General features: G+C 42.5%; 1 protein-coding gene across 1 annotated transcript in view; it reads right to left on the bottom strand.

Moving 5' to 3' along the window:
* Nucleotides 1–18,125, bottom strand: part of GSR (glutathione-disulfide reductase) — a 51,040-nt gene that overhangs the window by 19,217 nt on the left and 13,698 nt on the right. Inside the window, exons 4-8 of the mRNA XM_040324479.1 lie at nucleotides 13,158–13,227; nucleotides 11,785–11,932; nucleotides 4,992–5,046; nucleotides 4,235–4,334; nucleotides 732–818 (exon numbers count right to left, since the gene is read on the bottom strand). Of these exons, the coding sequence (XP_040180413.1) occupies nucleotides 732–818; nucleotides 4,235–4,334; nucleotides 4,992–5,046; nucleotides 11,785–11,932; nucleotides 13,158–13,227 (460 nt within the window). The remainder of the gene's footprint in view (nucleotides 1–731; nucleotides 819–4,234; nucleotides 4,335–4,991; nucleotides 5,047–11,784; nucleotides 11,933–13,157; nucleotides 13,228–18,125) is intronic.

Genomic DNA, 18,125 nt, shown 5'->3' with positions numbered 1-18,125 from the left:
CTAATTTTTTACCCCATGTTCTTACTCCTCCCCCCTCCCTATGTTTTTCTTTTCTCACTTCCCCTTCTTCCCTGTAGGCTGCCGCTGTAGCGTGGCCGAGCTCCTCTTCCTCCTGTCAGTCCGGCGTTCTATCATTATGGGTCCCCTATCAGATAGTACCCGGGCCTGGTACAGCGCGGTACAGGAGATTCCGTTTCCTGTGTTCCCGGCTGGACTGAAAGGAAGTGAGCACTCAGTGTGCACTTACTGTCAGTCCAGCTGGGAACAGGAAACTGAATCTCCTGTACCACAGTCGTTACCCGGCCGGACTGACAGGACTCCAGGAGGAAAGAAGAAGAGCTGGGCCACGCTACAGACTGAAAAGGGGAAGTTAGGGGCCCCAGGCCAGCTTGGGGCCCCAAGCAATTGTTTTGCCTGTCCTGTAGCGACGGGCCTGGTTCTCAGGCACTTAGACATGTATGGACGGTGTACAGAGCTGTATGTGTGCTGCACTGCATTTTCTGATCTGTAAACAAATAATGCATTCTGCATGCAGGCCAATTAGCTGACCGATTAGTTGTTGATTCATTATTTCGGTTCTAGTCTCTTTAAATGGACAACTTCCGAAAGAAGACTAAAATTCCATTGCAGGAAAAAAAAGTGATATCACGTTTCACGATTTCTGCTAGTAAAGTCTTTTAACAGTTGCATCACAATGGAAAGTTATAGAAACACACTAGGTCTTAAATTACCTCTGCATATTTCCAAACATCAACACCTGCATTTTCAAGCTCTTCTGTGCAGTTTGTGCTAATCATGGAATCAAATGTCCTCAGCACCTGTAATAACATGAAAATGACATCAATAATTTGATAGCATGGTAATTATGGAGTGTTATCAATAATTAAATCAAAGGGTGCTGTATGTAAGCACTAATAAACCATGATGTTCCTTCTAAAGCCTTTATGATGGTACACGCAGCTGTGGCTGATCAATAAGGGGCACTACCCCCCTAATCTCTATGAGTCCGACGTCCCGCAAGGAAATTAGGGGCCGGCGCATAGAGGACAAGCTTGTTTGCCACCCCCCATAAAAAAATTCAATTACCAGCCGCCACCGAGTACACACACAAATATATATATATATATATATATATATATATATATATATATATATATATATATATATATATATATATATATATATATATATATATATATATATATATATATATATACACACACACACACACATACATACATACATACATATATACACACACTGACAAACAGATTTATGGTACTTATTTCACTCATTAGAAGAATAATGTTGCCTTTCACATGGACTATTGGCTTTACCAAGTACAGCAGGCAATAGCAACCAGTCAAATCACTGAAATTCTAATTGACTTCTTTGAACTATTGCACATCATCATTGCCACAATCGGACTAGATATCCGCCCCCTTTCAGAGAAATTAGCACAGATGTACATTAGTACCCCTTAACCATTCCATCCATACACACACTTGTCAGCTTTTAACATAAAATGTATGACTGTCCCCAGAAGTAAATATAGCATCAGTCATGAAACCTAGCAAAGTATCCCCCCCCCCTCCCCCCCCATTAGTGACAACGACCCATCAATTTGTACAAAACGCTACTAAATGACAGGATTCCCGTTGGGGAATCCAAGGCGAGGTCAGTGACCAAATGTAGTCAATGATGTTACCTTGTATTCCTTGTGGTATTGCCAGCCAGGAATCTGTCTTTAAGGCCTCATGCACATTGGACACTATAAATCAGGGATCCTCATACTACGGCCCTCCAGCTGTTATAGAACTACACATCCCATGAGGCATTGTAACACACTGAAATTCACAGACATGACTAGGCATGATGGGAATTGTAGTTTCTTTTTTTATTTCAATATATTTTTATTGGATTATTCAAAATTGTACAATAGTAGCAAATAAAATAACAATGTTTTACAGTATACAAGAGGTGAAATAGCATACATCTTTGATTGCACATATACAATGCTAGTTAGGAAGTTGAGTATATACAATACTGTTAAAATAAGGTAGAGAATTCCTAGTGATACTTAATGTTGAAACAAAAATCGAATTTCAATTGTAGAAGGGAGGATTGAACTCCCCTGAACACCCCCGAGGGGACTCACAGTGGAATTGTAGTTTCTGAACAACTGGAGGGCCGTAGTTTGAAGACCCATGCTATAAATAATGGCAGTAGCGTTAGCTGAAGAATGAGTTTTGCAGCGTTTTTGCAGTAACGTTTTTTTTAGCAAAACTATACTCCCACATAAGCTTATGGGCTCAAAAACGCTGATAAATGCCGAATAGTCAAGTTTTTAAACTTTTATCAGAGTTGGAGCGTTTTTACAGCTGAAAAACTCCTCTTAAAACCCACTAGTTCTGGGGTTTTTTTTGCCAGCCAGAAAACACTGATGATAACAACCGATGTGTGCATAAACACATAGAAATACATGCTGGGGAGTTCATTGGCTGCAGAAAAAAAAAATGCCGGAAGCTAAAAACAGCAGCTGTAAAAACGTCTAGTGTGCATTAGGCCTTAGGCTGGATTTACACCTATGCTTTTTGCAGATCTGCACTACAGTCCATGCAATACGTTCTGTAGTGCAAATCTGCAAAATGCCCTAAAAATGCATAGGTGTGAATCCAGCCTTAGGCTGGGTTCACACTATACTACACGACAGCAGTACTACTTTCATCCTACTTTGCTCTGCGACATCAGTCCTACATCGGTCCTACATTGGTCCTACATCCATCCTACTTTCATGAACAGGATACTACTTTGATCCGACTTTGTGATAGTCTGACTTCTTCTTTGACCAATCAAAACAATCCCAGTGTGAGATAAATTCCTTTTACTGCTGCTGTAATCACCATGTCAGATGTCAAAAGTTGGATGGTTAGGACAAGGCTCCTACTTTGGTCCGACTTCAATGATATTCAATGGGCTGAAGTAGGATTAATGTCGGACCAAAGTAGTACAGGGAGCATTTTCAAAGTCGGACTGACTTGTCGGACCAGTTAAGACGGCTCTCATAGGGAAACATTGATTTTCACACGTCATGCTACATGAGCTCCCAATGTAGGAGCGTTTGTCGGACAAGTGTGAACCCAGCCTCAGTGGGAGTGCAATGTGTACTACCCACCTGACTTTCATCACTATTGACTTCAATGGTGTTCTGTTTAACAAGGTTTGTTGATTTTGGCAGGTTCGTTCCAACCGCCAGTAAACTGAACACCCATGAATTCAAGCGATACTAATTATACGTAATGTTATCCTTGGTGATGATATAGCTGTAATATTCATATGCAAAGACCTGGGAAATGTAATATAAACATTGTCCTATAACCAGGAAGGGCCAGATCCACAAAAGGGATACGCCGTCGTATCCCTGTTTCTATCTATGCGACTGATTCACAGAATCAGTTACGCATAGATATTCCTAAGATCCGGCAGGTGCAATAGTTTTACACTGTCGGATCTTAGGATGCAGTACCGCGGCCGCCACTGGGGGCATTTCTCGTTGAAATTCCGCCTCGGGTATGCAAATTAGCACTTACGGAGATCCACAAAGCGGTTTCCCTTCGTGAAGTCTCCGTAAATTGTTAGTTTGCAAACGCAAAGATAGGGTACCTATTACAAAGTGTAAAGTTAGTACACCTTGTAAAAGTATACCCTTCTTTCCCGCGACGCTGTCAAATTTTTTTTAACATTTTTTTTTTCCCGCCGCATCTCTTTTTTTTCCCGACGCAACTTTTTTTACCCGGCGCGATTCACAAAACTCGGCGCAACGTAACTTTGCGCAAAGCACGTCGGGAAAATCGCGTCGGTAGCATGCGCAGTACGTCCGGCGCGGGAGCGAGCCTAATTTAAATGGGACTCGCCCCATTAGATTGGGCCCGCCTTGCGCCGGACGGATTTAAGTTACACCACTGAAAATTTCTAGGTAAGTGCTTTGTGGATCGGGCACTTAGGTAGAGATTTTGCGGCGGGGTAACTTAAATAGGAAAAGTTAAGTTACGGCCGCTCGTTGTGGATCTGGCCCTAAATGCTTATATCAGAAACTTTATTTACAGTGGTGCAGTTAAAAAGTATCTTTTCCTTTCATTTTATGTTTTGACTTGGCCTTATGACATATTGCAGAGACCACCACCAAACACATTCTAAATAATTCATCAGATCAGAGAGGGCTAAACATTTCTACCTTGTCCTGGCGAATCAGCAGAGCAGCTCTAGATCCTAAAGCTGAAAGAATGCCAGCTATCTCAACAGCAATGTAACCAGCACCCACAATGATACTCCGCCTAGAACAGAAACAAAGAAGATGCTGAGTAAAACTGGCACCTGTAAATGCCATTTTATTTTAGTTACAGTAAAACAAATGCAAATATTCAAGCAACAGTGACTAATGGCCATTGTATGAGCATACTGTGTGCATTTGCTTTAATCGATAGGCAAATAATAAAAAAATAAAATAAACAGTGCCTGAACTGCCCATGGCAAACAAAAAGAAACAAATACTTTATTTTATTGGCAGTGGGAGAATGAAATGGAAATTGGTTGCTCTGGGAAACAAATAAACCTTTTCTTTCAGTTGCTATAATTTAGAACATGCCTCCCTGTTTTGTCTCAGCCCACAGCCTTCTCCCACCACCACCAGAAAGTCAGCTCTAGTCTCAATAAAATTTAAGCTTTTTTTTTTTTAACAGACTTTATTTATAGCCAGTATTTTTTAACCACAAAACTAACAAAGATTGTCCCTCTGATGCGTTGGAATAAAGTCATATCTGGATTTTTTTTTTAGCAGCACGTCACTTTACATTTTTGCTACATTATACAAACAACCTCTACTAGAAAAAAAGCGCGCAGTTTATGGCTACATTACTCCTAAAACCCGAAACTATGACTTTGATTAATATAATATATATTAATATTTTTCCAAATTAATAAAAAGTACTTACTTAGGCAAATCTTCAAGTTCAAAAAAGCCATCACTCGTGATACCTAAACTTGCTCCTTCAAAAAAAAAAAAAAAATCACAAATCAGTTCTATGATGTAATCAAAATGCTGCAAATAATATATATATATATCCCAATTTTTTGGCTTAAAATAAAGATCACGATTCTCTCACGATTCTTGTGGCGTAACATCATCTTTCACATTATACAAAAAAAAAAAATTGGGCTAACTTTACAGTTTAGTTTTCTTTTTAATTCATTGAAGTTTATTTTTCCCCCAAAAAATGCGTTTGAAATACCGCTGCGCAAATACAGTGCGATATAATATATTGCAGCAACTGCCCTTTTTATTTTTTAGGGTCTCTGCTAAATAAAATATATATATATCCAACGTTTGAAGGTTCCAAGTAGTTTTCTAGCAGTAAATACTGATTATAACTTGTAAGCAACAAGTGTCAACAAAAAGGTTTAGTCTTTAAGTAGTTAAACCGACCTCATTAAGGCTCGGTTCACACCAGTGCGCTGTGTGACCTTGCATGCGATCCGCACCACACTGCCGACTTCTGTGTAGATCACATGCAATGTCTGCGTGATGCAAATTCATCTATACAGAATGTATGGCTGAATTTGCATCGTATTCGGACCAAAGTCGTGCAGGACCCTTTTTTTGGTCTGCACCAGAATCTGATCACATGGGCGTTATCACCCATGTGATCCGATTCATGTTCGAACTGACAATTTGCACGTTATGCAAACCGATCTGGGGATGTCATTAACTTTGTAGGACAGTTCGCATAAGGCAGTGCAAACTGCCTTGCCAGTCAGGTCCAATGCGGAAACCCACAGTGGATTTGCATCTTTCCCGCATCGCACCTATGTGAACCGAGCCTTAGCCCTGGATTACACTGGTTCGTTTTGACATGTCAAATCGGCGGCATTTGCACTGTTCTGCACCGATTTAAAAAAGTAGTTTCTGTACTACTTTTTGCGATTTCGGGCCAGAAACCTGCACAGATATCTCTGTAATCGCGGCCGAGTGAAATCATGCAAGTTCAGCTGAGCTCGCACGGCTTCATTCCTGCAGCCCAGTGTGAACCTGGGCTGACAGACGGAAGTTAATTCCTTTGATCCAAAAGATACTTTGTTTAAAGCGGTGACAATTTTGATAAACATATGGCGTTTTTTTTTTTCCCCCCAGAGCTCTGAGTGAGTAGAGAACGGCTCTGCACTTGCATGAATGAAGCATATAAATGTAGAATAGAGATCGTGAGGGGGTTGAATGAAGACCGTGATTTTTTTTTAACGGGTAATCGTGCAGCTCTAGCTTTGTAGCACCAAAAATAGTCCAAATGGGCTCAGGGTTTGATACTTTGGAGACGTTATTGCTCTTCTCTTTCATTGGCCTCAGCGGCTCCCCCGGGGTCTTCATTTCTGGGGGACCCTAGACTGCCTTCTGCTTTTTCGAACCCTGACTCATTTGGTTGGTGGATTTCCTCTGGTCTGACAACTCTGGAGCAATTTCAACATAATGATTCTTTTATTTCCTTTACTCAACTACAAATTACTAAGGGAGCCCCGGTCAGTGAATTTTTAAGATTCATGCAGATCAGACATTTTTTTTTGACACATTATTCGCTAACCCTTTCTCCCTCTTGCTCATCCTTTGAGTCTATATGCAGGTCTGGGCCCAGACAGAGAGGTCTGATATCCATACTGTACAATGTCCTGTGATCGTGACCGGGACAAATTGAAGTATATGACCAAATGGGAATCGGAGTTGGGCCTGGAGTATGAGCTGGAGGAGTGGGAGAGGAATTGGCTGAATCTTCGTCAATGTACAGTTTCGCTATCATTTAGGGAGACTGCGCTTAAATTTTTTACTCGTTGGTATTATACCCCGGGCACCTTTTTTCATATTTTTTGGGATTGTGGGCAGGTCTCCTTGGTTTGGAAGAAGGTCTTTGATCTTATAGACAAATTGGAGGGCAGTCAGGTTGACTTGTCATATAGACATTGTCTGCTTTTTGAAAAAATCCCAGACATTCCAAGACCTTTTAGACGTCTGATATACACTCTCTGCAAGGCAGTTCTCTGGGTGGTGGCATTCAACTGGAAGTCCCCTACGGTCCCCTTCCCTCAGGTTCTCTCCAGGATGGATCAGATTATGCTCTCTGAACAAATTTTTCATAAATTACATGACTCGATACCAATATATGATGCTAAGTGGAATCCATGGTGGTTATTTCGTATTCAATCTTGAAATTTGAATAATTTGCTCTGATTTACTGAGACAATGCTAGACATATTCCTTTTTTTTTTTTTTTTTTTATTATTGTTTATTTTCTTTTGTTTTCATGGCTTATTCAGGCTATACATCTACTCTTCTCTCTTTCTTTTATGTTTCCTCCTCTTTTTTACTTCTCTTGACTCTTATACCTTGATCTTTAGGTTTACATTGCAATTCTTGTCTTGAATATCGGGCTTATATGATACCGATAGCCTTGCAGTCCATGCCTGTTGCAAGGTATTGGGTTGGTTCTATTTTTTTAATGTTCTGCATGTGTTAGACCCTGCGTGGTCGATTTGTGTCTAATTGATGTATATGCCCTGCATAATTTTATGTACAGGTATTTATATTGCTATGTTCACAATACAATGTATCTCATTGTTTTTCTACCATTTTGCTAATAAAACTTTGAAAGTAAAAAAAAAAAAAAATAGTCCAAATGGATGAATAAATAAAAAATTGTAATGCCACCATTCCAGTGGAAAAAACAAAATGTACAGCAGTGGTGTCCAAACAAACCACCACCATCAAGTGAATTACCAACTCACCAGAAATAATGGTTGCTGTTACAGCAGCATAGATGCCTTAAAACACATGTGGAAATCCCTCTGGAAATTACGCAGTGGATCACCCCCGCAGAACGCTCTGACCAGCGGAGAATAAATAACCTCACCTATGTAAGAGGTAAGCCCACTTCCAGTACCCACCAGCACTCTATCCTGGCCCTGCCCCCCCACCCCCCCCAGTACTCTGATAATGACAAGCTGGTCTACAAGAAAAAGCCCAGGACCTTGCACCCATGACCCTCTAGAACAGGGGTGGCCAACCAGTGACCCTTCTACTCTGGAAGGGTGGGTTGGCAAGCCCAGATCGCAGGTTGCCGACCATCCATACCACAGCATTAGTGTTGTGAATGAAGCTGGTGGTAGAGGAAGGAAGAAAGAAAGAAAGAAAGAAAGAAAGAAAGAAAGAAAGAAAGAAAGAAAGAAAGAAAGAAAGAAAGAAAGAAAGAAAGAAAGAAAGAAAGAAAGAAAGAAAGAAAGAAAGAAAGAAAGAAAGAAAGAAAGAAAGAAAGAAAGAAAGAAAGAAAGAGCCCCATAAGCTGATGCTTCCTGAACAGCGCCGGCTTTTGCCATGGGCAGAGACTATAGCAAAGTTCAGCTAACCTGCAGGATAGACACATGTGCAGTACGCTGCACCCGCGGTGTGGGCAAACTACAGCACATCATTGTGAAAGCAGTCTTAGGCCCTTTTCACATGATCAGCCTGACCCAATCGGATCCTCAATTCACCTCTATAGAGCGGCAGATGTAAACAGACTTGTCCACTTACGCCCGCCTACCGCCAATCCGCAAAAAAAAAAAAAAAAAAAAAAAACAGAAGGGAATTTGTCCCCTTCCATCTGATTGGATCGGAGGGCCTATAAAATAGCCGTGACCTGTCATTCTCCCGCTCCGCTCATTGTGGCCCGCGACTGGTTACCTAGTTGCTTAAGTGGCCCTCGCTCTTCAAAAGGTTGGGCACCCCTGCTCTAGAACCAAAAGGGATGGGAACTACAGGAGTGGGAGGAACCCAAGGGGACTGGGGAAGAAGAATTATTCTGTACAGGAAAAATTAAAAATAAGCAGCCGGAACATTAGAAGCTTGGGATTATCCTGTAAACCTAAAGGGATACCCTCCAAAATCGGGAATGCAAGAGATGCAAACAGAATTCCCCAGGGTTCACAATCGGCGCCTCATTTGTCAAAGTGGGTGTACACCTTTATGCAGTACTATCAGAATGCTTGAATGCGCTCTGACTTTATGACCTATGGGCTGTCTGATAATCAGGCTCTGAGGACCAGACGGCACCTACTGCAGAATTAGATGCAGGAGAAGGATATAATTTAGCCAACTTCTCCCTAGCCCTCTTATGCCAAGGCAGGAGTACACTCTGGCCTCCTATGGCAATCCTGATCACAGTAACAAGCGTAGGACCAAATAGACAACATCCCGAGGTGGATTCTCTTTTTGAAAATGGCATCAGTGTCCCAACACCTTAACCAGAGTGCTCAAAGGGCTCTTTCACACGGGGCTGTCCATGTGTGCGGGCTCCGCTTTAGCTCAGTGGGGATCGCTCTGTCGATCCCTGCTGAGCAGGCAGATGACAGGTCTGTCTCTGCACACTGTGCAGGGACTGACTCATCAGAGCGCCGCTCTCCCCTATGGGGGAATCGGATGGCGATGGACCGTAGAGTCCGTTGTCATCCGATCCGCCAGACGAATGGAAAAAGTAGGGTTTTCCTCAGTCACACTTTGGCAGATCGGAGCGGGTCAGATGTCAGTGGGCATGTCACCGCTGACATCCATGACTCCATAGAAGAGCAAGAAGCGCCGTTCAGGTCTGCCCAAAAAAGGGCCCTAAGCATCTGTACTGGCATCAAACCTATGTGGGACACACGTTTAGATGCATAAGGTTTCAGACATCTGCTCCACACCCTCAACTGAAAAAATGGGTCTACCCCCTTTGTGGAGAGAACTTTGAGGTATCTAGCCCATTCTGCCAAAGTTTGACAGACTAAAGTCACTGCCAACACAGGGCAGAAGACACAACCTACCAGATCAAACTAGGATTTAAAGAGGAATTCCAACTGCTTGTCAGTAGAATTCTTTAAAGGGTCACTAAAGGAAAAAAAATGTTTTGATGAAATGACTGTTTACAGGGTATAGAGACATAAAAGTTAACCGATTCCTTTTAAAAATGATTAAAATTAGATAAAAATCAATCATATAATGTGCCTCTAGTTTCACTTTCGGTTTTAAACTGGTTTCATGTTCCTGTGAACTAGAGAGACACACAGAACAAAAACAAACAAATCCAGGGCAGTGTTCTGTTTTTAAAATGAATCTGATTGGTTCTGTTAAGTTTTAGACACACAGTAATGACAGCTTAGACCACCGTGAAAAGTTCCCAGTACTGTGGTTATAAGGAAACAGGCAACCAGGAAGTGTGGAGATCACAGCAGAATTACAGCAACTTCAAAGCAAAAACGAACAATAAGGACATGAAACCAGGACTGCAGTAAGGTAAAGGAAGCTATTTAGCTAAAAAAAAAAAAATTCCTTTAGTGATCCTTTAAGGTAACACACACTGCTGGTCTAGTAGTTTTCCTGTTAAGGTGGTTCACTAATGGATGCAAAGTGGGTATAAACCACTCTAACAAATTCTCTCTTAAAAAGGAATAGTTCCAACACTCTCAGGTGGGGCCCCAAGACCCTTCAGGGTGCTTCCAGTCTGCATAGTAATACCTTAAATAGGAGGATAACATTGAGGAAATGCAAGGTGGCACACAATGCATCAATAAAAAGTTCAAAATGATTCCTTGTATTTCTGAGGTGATGGCAGGAAACTGCGGCTCCTCAGAGGATTGGGGCTGCTCTAAGGCCACAGGAAGATCACTGTAGAGAATGGCACTGGAGCAGGCTTATAGCCTCTGCTTTCAGTTTCCGCAAGGAATTAGCCCACCAAGCCCTGAGTTTCTGTGGAGTCCCATGACACTATGGAGGGGGTTTACGACCCAGACAATGGAGCCGAAGAAGACTTCAACCCAAGGAATCTTGATTGAAATCAATGGAAAAAAAAAAAAAGCATGAAGAAAAAGAAATACTAGCAAACACTACTTAGTCTTAGACCATTGTCTGCAGAGCTCAGAAAAACACTAGCAAGGCAAGCTGGATAGAGGATAGGTTATCCTTATGCTGGCCTACACTTTTTTGTTTGTGTCCAATCCTCCTGCAGGTGAACGTATAACCCTTATATTAGACTTTCTGTGTCAATCAATGACCAAAGAAGAAAGTATTTTTTTTTTGTTTTGCTTTCACTTCCTTAACGGTTGACATAATCAACAACATAACCACCAGGGCAGGTAATGAGGGGAAATCTTCAAAGGAGGCACAGCAAAATAAGGTACAGAGCAGATATCATCAAGCATTTAGCCTACTCGAATAAACAAAAAGGTATAGGCAAAGTGTTTGTGAATTGTGCATTTTCAACATTTTGAATTTTACAGGGCAAGATTGCTCTACAGTAAAACCTTGGTTTGCGAGCATAATTCGTTCTAGAAACATGCTTGTAATCCAAAGCACTTGTATATCAAAGCATTTTTTTACAGGGTATAAAAGAGAAGAGAGGCACCTCTAAGTGAAGCAATAAGTTGCTAAATGTTGTACCTTCATTAAATGTAGCCATATTTCTACATTTAGAGGCTCCTCTCTTCTTTTTTATACTCAGTTGTGACATGACGCTACTCTTATATCAAGACATTGCTTGTATATCAAGGCAAATTTTATTAAAACATTTTGCTTGCCTTGCGAAACGCTCTCAAACCAAGGTTTTACTGTATTAAAAAAAGGACTTCTGACATCTCCAATAACGGAGCCAACTTTCATAGGAATCCTAAATAAAGTGTGACCCCAATCAGGACTATATTTTGACTGGCTATCTTGATCATTTAATATGGTGTACATACCTGGTACTTCTTCATCTGTTGGCATTGAAGGTTTGCCTCCTGTGGCAACAAGAATGTGAGGGGCTGTGTACTTCAGGCCATTGACTTCTAGTGTTGGCTCTGGGTCAGATGTAAATGTTGCATAACCTCGGATTATCTCTATTTGAGCCTGTGCCACAGACAGAAAACACTAGGTTAACTTTTCACCAAGTTCTTATACATGATCACCTCAAGGACTATACACCAGAGACATAACATTACAGGAACCCCACAAGAGGAATAAATTGTAACTACATACAGTATTACATAACAGATCAACAGCAAGAAGATTTTTCAGGAACAGTCCGTTTTGCACCACAAAGGAACTTCAGGAGGGAGTGTCCAGGAGAGTCCCACACCAGCTCTCCTCAATCACAGCAGCTATGAAGTCCATTTTTGCAATAGTTCTGTTAAGGAGACAGACCCTTTTCCACTGGACCCAAAACTAAACTTAAAATGTTACCCTTGGGCCTCATTCACACAGACATTCGTACACCTGTGTGACGGCTCGTGTTCCACCCCGCAGGATGCACGGGTGTTCTGTGCAGATCTACAGGAGCAGCCCATTCAAATCAATGTCCAGAATTATCTCTAAGGCCCCTTTCACACTGGGGCGGGAGACGCGGTGGCGGTATAGCGCTGCTAAAAATAGCGGCACTATACCGTCGGATTTGCCGCGGGATTCGGCAGCTAGCGGTGCGTTATTAACCCCCGCTAGCGGCCGATAAAGGGTTAATACCGCCCGCAATGCGCCTCTGCAGAGGCGCATTGCGGGCAGTATTGCCGCAGTTTCCCATTGTTTTAAATGGGAAGGAGCGTTATACACGCCGCTCCTCTCACCGCTCCAAAGATGCTGCTGGCAGCAGATTTTTTTCTCTCCCGCCAGCGCATCGCCTCAGTGTGAAAGCCCTCGAGTATGCAGTGCAGGAGTTTTTCAGGCGGTACAGCGCTATTTTTAGCATTGTACCGCCTGAAAAACTCCTCAGTGTGAAAGGGGTCCAAGTGCATCCTGGAGTCTAGATGCTGGACCGATGCATGAATTGGTATGCAGCTTGTATGCGTCAGATCTGCATGAACGTGCTTGGAGATAAGTGCAGGCTCATGCAGCTGTCTGTCATTCATTTGAAAAGGCTGCCTACACTGGTTTACACGGAATACCTGTGCATCCCACATGAGTGAAGCTGGCCCTTCACAAAAGGTGTTTAAATTGGTATGTCCATGTGACAGGGCATTGCAGTTCAGAATTGGAATTTTATAATCTGGAGTTGAAATGTATATAGTCTAAAAGTACTACGGTTCAGAAGAAAATGATGCTACCAGTACTTGGACCAGCTAAGTGTTTGAAGGAAATATACCTTGTTCAGATTATTTTGGTAGATGTCATTAAGGCGGCTCACGTAGGCATCTCGTTTGTCTTTAATAACCCTAAGAAGGAAAAAAAAAAAAATTGTAAAATGACTATTACCATCCGACACAAACCCAGATAAAAAATATATATATATATATATATATATATATATATATATATATATATATATATATATATATATATATATATATATATATATATATATATATATATATATATATATATATATATATATATATATATATATATATATATATAATAATGAAAAAGCACAGTGTCTATTTTTACTTCCTATTAATCTATTGCATAAATAATCGCTCGTCCGTCAGGCCCCCCACCAACCCCGCACTTACCCCCATCCAGGTCACGGCTCCCCCCCTGCGTCTCCTCCCGGCCAATCAAAACAAAGGACACCCCCGGGCCAATCGGGTCCGCTTTCCGATTGGCCAGGAGGAGAAAGAGGAAGACATTTTAAATTTGCCAATGTCACACAACTGGGTGGGCTCCAGGCGCAGTACTCTGCACCCTGAGCCCACCCTTTTTGAAGCCAATTAGAGCTAAGGCTCTAATCATGTGCTTCAAAGAAAAAAAAATCCCTCTCCACTCTACCTTAACCGCTTGCCACTAGCCCGATCGAGCGTCTGACACGCTTTCCTCCGCCGTCCCGAGGGAAGCCCCCCCCGATCCACCCCCCCCCGAGGAGGCAGCAGATGCAACAACGGCTGGAGAAAGGTACTCGAGCAGTAATCCTAGGAGCTGAGCGGTGATTGCTCCCAGCTCATGCCCTTCTGCGGATCCTGACGCCTCTCCCGGCCAATCCGGTCCCTGAAAACGGCTCTCAGGTAAACCCTGCTTTTTCCTTCCTCATGTGAAGCTGTGTGTAAAAACGACCCTGCAAGCGGTGTGATCGTGGATGTGACCTGGGACCCAGAGGGCTAGGTAAGAGCCTAGTCACATCAATATGCAAAGTAGCCTCACTACCTCCCATACCTGAAATGTCAGAGGGGATTGAATAACTTTCCAATACTACATTCAAGTAGATGACAAGTTGGCAGGCAGAGGCTCAATGAGGTTATCTGTATGCTTCTGCCCTGTGTTTGCTATGTGGTGGCTCCTATTGCTTACGGATGATAATGGGATTTTGTGGTAATGGCTGTCGGTATCGGTAAGAAGGCAAGGTGGCTTTGTTAGGGGAAATAGACTCGCAGATTTAAGACCTCTTATACCTCAGAATATGCAAGTGCTGAGACGCACATATGAAGCATGAAGCATTCACACCAAACCATGGTATGATAGGTGTGATCATTGGCAGGAACACCTGACTATATCAGAGACCTTCTATACACCCTGATCCATTATATCTACATTTGGTGGGCTCGGTCTATATGAATAGGGTACAGTATATGATTGGAATGCTTAAGGTGCCCAGAGGACTGTGCTGCTGAATGTAACAAGAGAGGAGAATGCACGACGCAGAGGTGGTATCTGCTTGAGCATAACATTCAGAGATTAGGCATGTACATGCTAACACTAAAACTCCACTAAAAGTTTTGGATACGCCATAATCACTATAGGAGGTAGTTCAAAGTATCCTCCAGTGTTTTCAATATAGCTGGACATTAAAAGTCAAAAGAAAATAGACGCCCCCTTAGGGCCGAAGCCGGCATTGAACAAGAATAATACAGCTTGGTCGTCCGTAGCAAAGAGTCCCATTTTGTGGGGACAATAAATTTCAAAAAAAAAAAAAGGATCACACTAAGTTTGGAGAGAGCTTGACACTTTATTCAATCCACCTTGAGTGCACCCCAGAGGCCGGGAGCAACCCTCGGTACCCCAGTGGCTATATGTAGAAAGTCCCTAATAGAGCTGATTGCCCCTAACGGATAATAAAGCGTAAAAAAAAAAAAAAAAAAAAAAAAAAAAAAAAGGGGGGGGGGGACCTCCCGTATTATCAAACTGGGGAAACGTATCAGAGGGACTAAAAAACACAATATGAACAGGTCAACAAGGGGCTCCGCCCCAAAAAATCTCAAAAGATAACCCCCCTACAAGCACTATAAGACACTACATGACTCCTGACGGGCGCACTAAAAGTCCAGGTTTAACAAAAAAAATGAAAAGGCTGGGACATCTAAAAAGGTAGCTGGGGGGGTGGTCACTCCAGCAGCCGACACGTCAACTGAAGGCGAACATGAAGTCAGCCAAATTGACGAATTAAGTATAGACACTCATCTACCCACAAAAGTAGAATTGGAGGGGATGTTAAAGAGGCTGGAAAAGGTGATAAGAGAAGAAATAGGTACGTTAAGATCAGACATTACCCATATTTTGGAGCGGGTAGAGGAAGCAGAGACAAAAGCGGTACAACAGGAACTGGAATTAAACCAACTAAAGGACCAATTCCACACAATGAAACAAAACCAGAGAGTATTACAATACCGGTTAGAAGACCAAGAGAATCGTAATAGAAGGCAAAATTTAAGATTACGATCTATCAAAGAGGAGAAAGGCGAAGATTTGAGGAAAATTCTTAATGATCTGTTTCTCCCCCTCATGGATAATAGCTCAGAGGAACCCCTCAAAATAGAACGGGTTCACCGTATAGAAGGAACCAGGGAGGGTGAGGGCAAATGGCCAAGGGACATAATAGTAAGGTTCAGATATTTTGAAGACAAAGTTGAGATCTGGTCAAAATTAAGAAGGAAACCTCCCCTGTGCTACGACGGGGTAGAGATACAGATTTTCACTGACCTAGCATGGGAAACTCTGGCCAGAAGAAGGCACCTCAAACCTTTACTAGAACAGATGCGCGTGTCTAATATCAGATACCAATGGGGGTTCCCGGCGTGTTTGATTGGACACAAAGACGGGGTATCAGCTAAATTGGTATTCCCAGAGGATCTACCAGGCTTTTGTGGTAAATTGGATATGCCCATCTTGGAACTGCCTGGATGGGCAGAGTAGTCTTTTTGGGTGGTATAGAGAGGTGGGATCGGTAGTGGACGAGGGGGGCTGGGGGGGGGTTGGGGTTGGGGTGTTTGGGGGGGGGGCTGTGAGGGCGGGTCCGCCACCTCACTCATATAAGATCAACTCCCAAGGGCCAGCTCTTGGGGGGGAATGAGAGGGGGGGGCGTTGGGAAGCTTCACCTCATTACAAGAGAACCGACGGGTAGTGGGGTGTGAGGATCCCAGCGGTTCAGAGGCGATGTTTTGGCCTCGTCAGGGGAAGGGGATGGGGGTAGGGAGGGAGTGGGAGGGGAGGTGCGGAGAGAGCGAGGGAACTCTCCTCTTCCAAAAAGGGGTTGGGATAGGGAACGTGGCTCCCAGTGGATCTTTCAGAAAACTTAGTGAAATGATGTAGGGATTTGAAATGGCAGAAGTAAAATATTTATCTTATAACGTAAAGGGCTTGAATTCAATAACCAAAAGACTGAAGGTCTTGGAAGAGATTGAACAATACAGAGCTGACGTAGTCTTTATACAGGAATCCCATTTGACTCTAGATTCTAATGTAAAGTTGTACTCACCCATGTATCCTACCTGGTTCTACGGGGACGCCATTTCTAAACGCGCTAGGGGTGTAGCTATAGGTTTCGCGAGAGGGATCGGGTTCATTTTGGAGGCAAGGCTGACAGATCCGGATGGCAGATTTTTATTTTTAAAAGGAAAACTGGGAAATACTGTCTATACCCTTGCAAATATTTACGCCCCGAATGTACATCCAACCCAATATTTAAGTAGAATCCTGGGCAAATTGAAAAATTTTGCCAAGGGGTATATAATTCTGATGGGGGACCTTAATTTCGTCCTGAATCCGAGAGAAGACAGTACGTCCCGGGTGAAGGAGACAACGAACGTGCAACTACAAAAAATAAAACACAAGATCCACGATAGTCATCTAGTGGACGCCTGGAGGGTACTCCACCCAAACACACATGATTACACGTTTTTCTCTCCTCCACACGGAACGTATACCAGAATAGATCACATACTGGTAGATCATAGGCTATTGGACTTGATTACTGAGACGGACATTGGAATTATGACTATTTCAGACCATGCTCCAATTACCATGAAGATTAAATCATCCTTACAAAAGAGTGAACGGCCGAGGTGGCTATTAAACGATAATCTGATCCGAGACGAAGAGGTGGCTAGTAGGGTGGAAGCGGATCTCAACCAATTTTTCACCATAAATGACACAGATGGGATATCAAGCGCAACTCTTTGGGAGACACATAAAGCGTACATTAGAGGGATGTTAATTGCTGAGAATGCCAGGGAAAAAAAAGAGAGGAAAAGGAAGGCTGAGACCCTGACCAAAGATATAGCAATTTTAGAACGTAAACATAAAGAACAGGGACTAAAAGAGACTTATCACAACTTAATTCTAAAAAGAGATGCGCTCAAGGAGATCATGGATTTAGAAGCGAGGAAAAAACTTAACTGCATAGCTAGAGAGAGGTATCTATGGGGTAATAAACCCAGTAAGCATTTGGCCAAAATGGCCCAAAAAAAGAAAACCAGAAATTATATCGGAAAAATCAAAAGGAAAGATGGGAATCTGGTCTATACGACTAGAGAAATCGCAGATACCTTTAAAAATTATTATGAGGAATTATACACAATAAAGCAGGTAGGGTGGCAAACAGGAGAAAAGGAGGTTAAAATACGTGATTTCCTTGCAAAAGCGGGACTTCCCAGATTAGAGGAGTTTGATCGAGTTAATATGGACCGTCCCATAACTGAGGAAGAAATTAAAAATGCTTTGAAAAATACGACAGTGGGAAAAAGCCCTGGCCCCGACGGGTTTTCTGTCTGGTATTATAAAAGATTCAGTAAGGTTTTAATACCGAGGATATGTAAATACTTCAACGGCCTAGGATTAGAATACGAAACTAGCAGGGAAGCGTTAGCGGCATCGGTTACATTAATTTTGAAAGAAGGAAAAGAT

Source organism: Rana temporaria, chromosome 1, assembly GCF_905171775.1.
Source record: "Rana temporaria chromosome 1, aRanTem1.1, whole genome shotgun sequence".
Classification (NCBI taxonomy): Eukaryota; Metazoa; Chordata; class Amphibia; order Anura; family Ranidae; genus Rana; species Rana temporaria.
Note: the sequence above shows the minus strand (reverse complement) of the source record. Positions and strands in the feature narration are given on the sequence as shown.